The sequence below is a fragment of the Cottoperca gobio genome, unplaced genomic scaffold, assembly GCF_900634415.1.
Source record: "Cottoperca gobio unplaced genomic scaffold, fCotGob3.1 fCotGob3_351arrow_ctg1, whole genome shotgun sequence".
Classification (NCBI taxonomy): domain Eukaryota; kingdom Metazoa; phylum Chordata; class Actinopteri; order Perciformes; family Bovichtidae; genus Cottoperca; species Cottoperca gobio.
The window spans coordinates 86,968-97,248 of record NW_021166950.1 but is presented as its reverse complement, the minus strand read 5'-3'; the positions used below and the strand labels follow the sequence as shown (position 1 = coordinate 97,248).

Genomic DNA, 10,281 nt, shown 5'->3' with positions numbered 1-10,281 from the left:
TCTGCCTGTCTGTCTCTCAGGACTGTGTGGATATTGATGAGTGTGTGGACCTCCCAGACGCGTGTGTCTCACACTCTGTGTGCATCAACACTGTGGTGAGTTCAGGGTCTGTGTGTAGCAGCTGTGCTCTGCTGTCCTCAGCACCAACACGTGTCCCGTCCTCTCTCAGGGCTCCTACAAGTGTGGAGGCTGTAAACCCGGTTTCCTCGGCAACCAGACGTCGGGGTGCTGCTTCCCAGGAAGTCGTGTGCTGCGTTAACCTTTAACCCCTGTGACATCAACGCCCACTGCACCATGGAGAGGAGTGGAGAGGTCGCCTGCAGGGTGAGAGGGACGCTCAATCTCACGTTTGTATTTGGATAAAGTAATAATATATAACTCGGGTGATGACGTCATCACATCTGAAGACATTCACACCTCAAGAGAAACTTTGAATGCAAAACACATTTGGTAGAGCCCTAGTGTGTAAATCATAGATGACTTATTAATGTGTGTGTGTGTGTGTGTGTGCAGTGTAACGTGGGTTGGGCTGGTAATGGTAACACGTGTGGAACAGACACAGACATTGACGGGTATCCTAACCGCTCGCTGCCCTGCATGGACAACGACAAACACGGGCAAACAGGTGAGACACTCAATCTGCACCTCCACCTGCCTCCACCTGCTGCACCTTCCGCTCTCCCGTCCCTCAGGTCCTGTCCTCATATCAGTGATTTTCCATCATTGGTTCGTTATGAACATCAAATAAAAAAGATTCTAAAAAAAGCAAGAAAGACAAAATTTCAAATGTTGTCAAAAACTTTTAGAACATTGATTTAGTTTAGTTTTTAAAGTAAGTGTAAAAGTATTTCATCCCACCAACATATTTAGCAGACAGGACGTCTGCAGGGTTAGGGTTAAACATTTTCAATGAAAATACGTTTTAAATGTATAACTGTGGTGGAAATGTATCATATAGTCTTATATGTTATCTCTATGAAGCACGTTTGGCCTGACAGTCACTCACCCTGTGTTTCCTCACAGCTGTCTGACACATGAGGTCCCTGTCTGCTAACATTTGACAGACATAAGGCGCCACTTTGACTATTGTCAGGCAATCAGCAGACGGATGTTCACAGTTGTGATGTGTGATGTTTGAGCCTGATACCTGATCCTCCCAAAGCAATGCAGGTTATCTGTCCTTGATTTAGTTCTGTTCAACACTTCTAGCGCTTCATTAAAATAACCCCAAAGCTCTAACTTCTATATTTGTTCCTTTCTTGCCGGAAGGTGATTCATCTTTGAATTGCCACCACAATAATGTTATCAAATATGTTAACAATGTAATTAATAATGTAAAAGAGATGTGAGACATCTGACTTGAGCACAACAACAAAAACAAGCACTTCATAAGTTACGCATGATTTTAAAATGCGTTTCTGGAGCTTTGAGTTTTATTTCAGTTGATATCTTTATTATATCTATAAGTAGTTATTTATCTGTAAAACTCTGTATTTAAAGAGGAAGAGTGCGGAGATTATTTCCCCACTGTGGGTTTTATAATTACAAAACCTCATTAACATATGTGTGTATTAGTTTACACAAAACATACACAACATATTTCTGACATGCAGCAGGTTTTATTAAGAGGGTACTACTGCAGTCCGGAGGGATTCCTCCTCCTGAACAGCAGGGGGCGCTCTGAGTCCATTAAAGCGCAGCGGCAGGAGAAAACTAAATAATAACAATAACTTTATTGTGAATTGTGTGTGATGATGGGATTTTGACGCCTTCTGTGATGCCGGCTGCTGATTGGCTGTCAGTGTGTGACCGTCTGTCTCTGTCCACCAGGACAACTGTGTGTTCACCCCCACTCTGGACAGGAGGACGCCGACGGAGACGGGATCGGAGATCAGTGCGATGAGGACGCCGACGGAGACGGCATCAAGAATGTGGAGGTTAGACTGTGCGTGTGTATGTGTGTGTGCGTGATATTTCCTATGTTAAATGTGACGTTGTGACGGTCGTGTGTGATCATGTGACCTTCAGGATAACTGCCGGTTGGTCCCTAACAAAGACCAGCAGAACTCAGACAGCGACTCGTTCGGAGACGCCTGCGATAACTGTCCCAACGTCCCCAACGCAGACCAGAAGGACACGGACAGCAATGGGCAGGGAGACGCCTGCGACCAGGACATCGACGGGGACGGTGAGTCATGTCGTCTGTCTCCGTCCTCGAGTAGCAATGAAATGATGGTCTGTGCTGCTGGGGATTTAAGTGTGTGTGTGTGTGTGTGTGTGTGTGTGTGTGTGTGTGGTGTATGTTCAGGTATTCCCAACGTTCTGGATAACTGTCCGAAGGTGCCGAACCCGATGCAGACGGACAGAGACAGAGACGGCGTGGGAGACGCCTGTTGACAGCTGCCCTGAACTCAGCAATCCCATGCAGGTGAATAGAATGAAGGAATAATTTCTCTGCTGAACACCAGATTTAAAGTGGAGACGCTCAAATCAACGAAAGCATTAGTGAACCAACACGTATTAGAGGAGGACAGACACGAACCAGAGCTGCCCTCTGTCCCCGCTCAGTATTCACGTGTATAGAACTTCAGGGTGAAATAGTTTCTAGATCCCAAAGCTCTTCAGAGATCCAAACTCCTCATCACTTTACAATGTACAGAAGTCACAGCGTGTTTCTAAACGTCTCTTTCAGACGGACATCGACAACGACCTGGTGGGAGACGTTTGTGACACCAACCAGGACATGTATGTCTCACACACACACACACACACACACACACACACACCACACACAACACACACACACACACACACACACACACACACCACACACACACACACACACAGACAGAATCTGCTGGTGAAATGTAAAGAAGGTAAAATCACAGAGTGATGTAATGTCCTCTGGCAGGGACGGAGACGGCCTCCAGGACAGCAGAGACAACTGCCCGGACATCCCCAACAGCTCCCAGCTGGACTCTGATAACGATGGCCTCGGAGACGACTGCGACCACGACGACGACAACGACGGCGTCCTCGACGACTACGACAACTGCAGACTCGTCGTCAACCCCAACCAGAAAGACTCCGACAGTAACTACGATACTATTCTGCATTTCAGAGTAGTGAGATTAGGCCACGCCCACATCTGTAATGTCCTGCCACTTCCTGTCTCTCTCTCTCTCCACCTGTCTGTCTCTCTCCACCTGTCTGTCTCTCTCTCCACCTGTCTGTCTCTCTCTCCACCTGTCTGTCTCTCTCTCCACCTGTATGCCTCTCTCCACCTGTCTGTCTCTCTCCACCTGTCTGTCTCTCTCTCCACCTGTCTGTCTCTCTCTCCACCTGTCTCTCTCTCCACCTGTATGCCTCTCTCCACCTGTCTCTCTCTCTCCACTGCCTGTCCTCTCTCTCCACCTGTCTATCTCTCTCTCTCCACCTGTCTCTCTCTCTCCACCTGTCTCTCTCTCTCCACCTGTCTGTCCTGTCTCTCCACCTGTCTCTCTCTCTCTCTCTCTCACCTGTCTGTCTATCTCTCCACCTGTCTGTCTGTCTTTCCACCTGTCTCTCTCTCTCTCCATCTGTCTGTCTATCTCTCCACCTGTCTGTCTGTCTGTCTCTCCACCTGTCTCTCTCTCTCCACCTGTCTGTCTGTCTTTCCACCTGTCTGTCTCTCCACCTGTCTGTCTTTCTCTCCACCTGTCTGTTTCTCTCCACCTGTCATGTTATATATACTGTATATGTATATATTACACTGTATATATGTACATATATACAGTGTAATATATACTGTAACGGTGTAATAATATCTAAATGTGTTGGTATCTCAGTGAACGGTGTTGGAGACGTCTGTGAGAACGACTTTGATAACGATGCAGTGATGGATTTGGTGGACGCGTGTCCGGAGAGCCGCTGAGGTCACGCTGACAGATTTCAGAGCCTATCAGACGGTCATCCTGGACCCAGAGGGCGACGGCCCAGATTGACCCCACCTGGGTGGTTCTAAACCAGGTGAGCCTCCGGACTGCTCCTCACTAACACTGAGCAACCTTTAGTAACTCTTCGTACTAATCAGACCGTTATTTTACCGGGAAAAATGCAACATATTTAAATCATAATTGCTCTCATGCTACAACCTGCAGCACAGGAACCCAGACGGGCTTTGGTTCAATCAGTTTTTGGTCCCAGCAGTCGCTGTTAAACTTAACAGTGTCATCCTGCGTCCATCCATCGTCTACCGCATATCTCGGGTCGGGTCGTGGGGGCAGCAGCTCCAGTAAGGAAACCCCAATCTTCCCTTCTCCGGGCCACATCCTCCAGCTCCGACTGGGGGGTCCTGAGGCGTTCCCAGTGAGGAGATATAATCTCTCCACCGAGTCCTGGGTCTTCCCCGGGGTCCTCCTCCCAGCTGGACGTGCCTGGAACACCTCCTTAGGGAGGCGCCCAGGTGGCATCCTTACTAGATGATGAACCACCTCAACTGGCTCCTTTCAACGCAAAGGAGCAGCGGCTCTACTCCGAGTCTCTCACGGATGGCTGAGCTTCTCACCCTATCTCTAAGGGAGACGCCACCCATCTGAGAAAACCCATTTCGGCCACTTGTACCCGTGATCTCGTTCTTTCGGTCATGACCCAGCCTTCATGACCATAGGTGAAGGTAGGAACGAAGATCGACCAGTAGATCGAGAGCTTTGCCTTCTGGCTCAGCTCTCTTTTCGTCACAACGGTGCGGTAAAGCGACTGTAATACCGCCCCCGCTGCTCCGATTCTCCGGCCAATATCTCGCTCCATCGTCCCCCTCACTCGCGAACAAGACCCCGAGGTACTTGAACTCCTTCACTTGGGGTAATGGCTCATTCCCTACCCGGAGTAGGCAATCCACCGGTTTCCTGCTGAGAGCCATGGCCTCAGATTTTGAGGTGCTGATCCTCATCCCAACCGCTGCAACACTCGGCTGCGAACATCACAGACCGATGATGCCATAAGGACCACATCATCTGCAAAGAGCAGCGATGAGATCCTCAGGTTACCAAACTGCAACCCCTCTCCTCCACGACTATGCCTCGATATCCTAAACATGAAAATCACGAACAGGATTGGTGATAAAGCGCAGCACCTCCCACAGTATCACCCGGCGGACCCGGTCATATGCCTTCTCCAGATCCACAAAACACATGTAGACCGGATGGGCGTACTCCCAGACCCCCTCCAGGATCCTTGCGAGAGTAAAGAGTTGGTCTGTTGTTCCACGACCAGGACAGAATCCGCATTGTTCCTCTTCAATCAGAGGTTCGACTACCGGCTGAACCCTCCTTTCCAGCACCTTGGAGTAGACTTTACCAGGGAGGCTGAGAAGTGTGATACCCCTGTAGTTGGCACACACACTCTGGTCCCCCTTTTTAAATAGGGGAACCACCACCCCGCACTGCTACCCCCTAAGCACTGTCCCAGACTTCCACGCAATGTTGACGAGGCGTGTCAACCAAGACAGCCCCTCAACACCCAAAGCCTTCAGCATTTCTGGACGGATCTCATCAACCCCTGCGGCTTTGCCACTGTGGAGTTGTTTGACTACCTCAGTGACTTCCATCAGGGAAATTGACGATGATCCCCCATCAGCTTCCAGCTCTGCCTCAACCATAGAGGGCGTGTTAGTCGGATTCAGGAGTTCCTCAAAGTGCTCCTTCCAGCGGCCGATAACCTTCTCAGTCAAAATCAGCAGGGTCCCACCCTTGCTGTACACAGCTTGGATGGTTCCCCCGCTTCCCCCTCTTGAGGTTCCGGACGGTTTTCCAGAAACACCTTGGTGCCGACCAAAAGTTCTTCTCCATAGCTTCTCCGAACTTCTTCCGTCATCCTGCGTGAACAATACAAATAGAAGATGATTAGTAGAGCAGATCTCTGTGGTGCATGCGCTTCACTTGAGGCCACTTCATTCCTTTCACAAGCAGTTATTGGTCTGCTAACCAACAATATTATAAATCTACAACGCCTTGATGATTTCAGTATTCATATCGCCTGCCTGTCGATTGTTTTAAAGCTCAATAAACAGATCATATTCTTCAGGGCATGGAGATCGTCCAGACGATGAACAGTGACCCGGGTTTAGCTGTGGGGTACGTGTCTTAAATTATTCTTAAATCCAGAGTCAGGCTTAGAGCAGGATGATAGACCCTGACCTCCGCCGTGCGTCTGCAGGCTACACAGCATTTAACGGCGTCGACTTCGAGGGAACGTTTCACGTCAACACGGTAACGGACGATGACTACGCCGGCTTCATCTTCGGGTACCAGGACTCCTCGAGTTTCTACGTAGTGATGTGGAAACAGACGGAGCAGACGTACTGGCAGTCGCTGCCCTTCAGAGCTGCGGCCCAGCCCGCCCTACAGCTCAAGGTAGGACAACTACATGACGTGCATTTAGATCTAACGTTTGTTAGTGTTTGGTGCTGTAGAGACATCCCAGCTCAGTACATCATGTATCAGCACAATATTACTTTAAGTACATTCTTTTATTAATTGTATATAGTACTTACTTTTAAATATTTCATATATACATATACATATATATATGAAATAAATAAAATTAGATTTTGCTGAGCTGACATGCTGTCTGTCTCTCACGCACACATTTCATTGTACTGTTGACCCTGTGTTAACTTGCATATGGCAAATAAAACTTGGACTTGAACTTGAAACTAATGATTCCTGTGTGCACGCTGCAGGCGGTGAAGTCTCGGACCGGACCCGGAGAGTTCCTGAGGAACGCCCTGTGGCACACCGGAGACACACCCGGAGAGGTGAAGCTGCTCTGGAAGGATCCCCGAAACGTCGGCTGGAAGGACAAAACCTCGTACCGCTGGCAGCTGAGCCACCGGCCGCAGGTTGGCTACATGAGGTAAGACCAGGACCACGACTAAACACCTTAAGTTAAGGTTTCCTTAAAATTAAATTCTCTTGTCTTCTCCTTGATGGTGCGTTCACACCGGACTGATGTCCTGACGTCGTTGAATCAGGAACGGAGGAAAACATTAGCCGTTACAGTTCAGATACAGGACCTCATATCTGTACACAGACCGCAGGAAAATGTTTATAAATGTATAAACTCCAGACTGTGTGCGGTACAAACAGTAAAGTTGTTGTGTTTTTTCCCAAGTTAGGTTATTTTGAGTGTTGATCAACCAAACTCCATTCAGAAAACAAGCATTTTAAGAGTTGTTTGCTCGTCGTCTTGCGGACAGACCTGACAAACATGAACTCAGGCTTTTTACTGATCGCTCTCATGATGTACTCATTTCTTCATCCTTTTGATACGTTGATTGAGATTAAATCACAGCAGAATCTGTTAGTTTTGGGTTCATCCCGCCGTAGTGAACAAGAAGTGAACAAGAAGTGAACACAGCTTGGTGAAATTCACGGAGCTGTGTGAGCCTCCGGATGATGTGATGAACTCGGACACGATGGCGTTTGATTTCCCGATGAATCTGTGACACGTGTTCAGAGCAGCAGGTTGTTTCTGCCGTGATGAAACGTTTCAAACGGCCTCACCGCCTGCTGAACAGCTGGCGTTCCTCCAACAAGAGGAGAGAGCGCTGACACAGAGTTTCCTGAAGGGAAGATCCCAGTTTTAAATAATGGTTTTGATTTATTAAAGATTTTGATTATCAACCATAATGGGGTAACCATGGTAACCTCGAGCTGTGAGGTGGTGAAACTACACTACCCACAATCCTTAAGTGTTACAGCAACTCCGATTGGTGGAGCCAGCTGTTACCATGGAAATGTTTACCACGTCTGCTCCCGGACTCAAACCAACATCTCTGACATTAAGAGTTCAGCTCCCTGAGTATGTTCTCCCTCTTTTACTTCCTGCTGCATTCTTTCCTCTCTGAACCGTCTTTGTGGCGCCGGGCCCCCCGGGGCCCCTCGGTACTCTATTGTACTCGTCTCCATGACAACCAAAGCCCTGGCAAGAGTCCACCTCGGCAACCGTTGATATGCAGATGAGGCGAGAGACGGAGAGAGCCGCTGGAGAAGTTTCCACTTTAGACGAGTTCAAGGTTTCATGAGAGACTTCTCACGTCTTATAATAATTATATGAATGATATATTAATAATGATTAAATAAGATCCGTGTGGATTTATTGTCACTAGTTAGATTCTAGAGTTTATTCTAGTTTTAAACTCCGACAGGATGTAAAGGAGCAGATTATACAAGTGGACTCACATTCCTCAGTCCAAATAAAAGAGTTTTCATAGAGCTGAAGACTTTCTGTCTGCCTCCCTGTCTGTCTGTCTGCCTCTCTGGTCTGTCTGTCTGCCTCTCTGTCTGTCTGTCTGTCTGTCTGTCTGTCTGCCTCTCTGTCTGTCTGTCTGCCTCTCTGTCTGTCTGTCTGTCTGCCTCTCTGTCTGTCTGTCTGCCTCTCTGTCTGTCTGCCTCCCTGTCTGTCTGTCTGCCTGCCTCTCTGTCTGTCTGTCTGCCTCCCTGTCTGTCTACCTCCCTGTCTGTCTGTATGCCTCCCTGCCTCACTGTCTGCCTCCCTGCCTGTCTGTCTGCTTCCCTGCCTCACTGTCTGCCTGTCTGCCTGTCTGCCTGCCTGTCTGTCTGTCTGCCTGTCTGTCTGCCTCCCTGCCTGTCTGTCTGTCTGCCTCTCTGTCTGTCTGTCTGCCTCTCTGTCTGTCTGTCTGTCTGTCTGTCTGTCTGCCTCCCTGTCTGTCTGTCTGCCTCCCTGCCTCACTGTCCGACTCCCTGCCTGTCTGCCTCCCTGCCTGTCTGTCTGCCTGTCTGTCTGTCTGTCTGCCTCCCTGCCTCACTGTCTGCCTCCCTGCCTCCCTGCCTGTCTGTCTGCCTGCCTGTCTGCCTGCCTGCCTGTCTGTCTGCCTGCCTGCCTGTCTGCCTCCCTGCCTGTCTGTCTTCCTGCCTGTCTGTCTGTCTGCCTGTCTGTCTGACTGTCTGTCTGCCTCCCTGCCTGTCTGTCTGTCTCCCTGTCTGCCTGTCTGTCTATCTGCCTGCCTGTCTGTCTGTCTGCCTGTCTGTCTGCCTCCCTGTCTGCCTGCCTGTCTGCCTGTCTGCCTGTCTGTCTGTTGGCTCAGTGCGGCTCGTCTGGTTTCTCACCGGCGTGTCGCTGTGCTTGTGTTTCAGGGTGAAGCTGTTTGAGGGCACAGACTTGGTGGCCGACTCCGGCGTTGTGATTGACACCACGATGAGAGGAGGTCGACTCGGCGTTTTCTGTTTCTCGCAGGAAAACATCATCTGGTCCAACCTGCGCTACAGATGTAACGGTACGACCTCTGACCCCCGGACACACGCAACAGGAACATCTTGTCTTTTAGATCAGCGGTCTACAACTGTTTTTTGCGCCACATGTAAGACAATATCTTCACGGACCGGCCTTCAAAGTGTTGGGGGGGGGGGGGGAGGGTTAAATATGACGAAATAAAATGATACTGACCGGCATAAAAACAAATATAAAGTGCATAAAAAAACTCACGCTGAATTAGTGTGAGCCCTGAGCTCGTGTCTCTAACGAGCCGGTCCAATATAGAGGGATGAAGTCTTCACCAACAGTAAAAGATTTCTTTTCTTAGCGACAGGTGAGTCACTAAGTACGGCGCTCTCCGTGCACTCGCAGGTGTTGATGTGGTGCCATCAGTCATTGTTTGTCCTTCTTGTTCATGTTCTTTTCACCACTGCTTTAGATCATCAAACCAAAACAAACGTTTTTATTTGTGCACTTCTGTTCCAGATGTGTGTCGGGTTCACGATTTATCTTTTAGTTTTATGTGTTTTAATTATTATTTTGTTTATAAATGATCATAACTTATATTTCAGATCATTATTATATGTGTATGTACTTGTTATTTCAGACACGCTGCCCGAAGACTTCCAGACTCATCGTCAACAGTTTCTGATGCACATCCGGGTGTGAGGGAGACGTGACTGTGAGTGACGCTCCAGAGCAACACATGCAAACAGTCTGCACGCCGTCTGGCCCTTTAAATATTGTTTCCTTTGTCTTTTCATCACACACATTTACGCACACTGTGACGGCGTATTCGGCCCATCGTAGGTCATAACATACAATTACAGAGCCGGGGGGGGGGGCTTTCTCTGAGAAAGTCAGTCATGTATTTTCTGATAAATGTACCACTTTAAACGAGCATAACCCCGTCCACTGGTAGAGATGGCTTTGGTTCGGAGGAGAAGTGGAATATTCCTTTAAATGTTTCCGTGTGTTTTTAAATGTACATATCTTTGTGGAAATAAACTCCCGTCCGTGACTTTT

The 10,281-nt window shown here is 48.7% G+C and overlaps 1 protein-coding gene across 1 annotated transcript; it reads left to right on the top strand.

Moving 5' to 3' along the window:
* Nucleotides 1-14: 14 nt before the first annotated feature.
* Nucleotides 15-10,281, top strand: LOC115005713 (thrombospondin-3a-like; the record flags this gene model as incomplete). Its single annotated transcript, XM_029427663.1, is given in 18 exon segments — nt 15-95; nt 170-229; nt 232-324; nt 514-625; nt 1,831-1,937; nt 2,029-2,188; nt 2,309-2,394; nt 2,396-2,428; nt 2,693-2,745; nt 2,912-3,093; nt 3,828-3,907; nt 3,909-3,971; nt 3,973-4,008; nt 6,064-6,113; nt 6,197-6,392; nt 6,722-6,894; nt 9,138-9,277; nt 9,863-10,281. Coding segments are annotated over 18 exon segments (1,767 nt in total), but the record flags the coding sequence as incomplete, so codon positions are not given.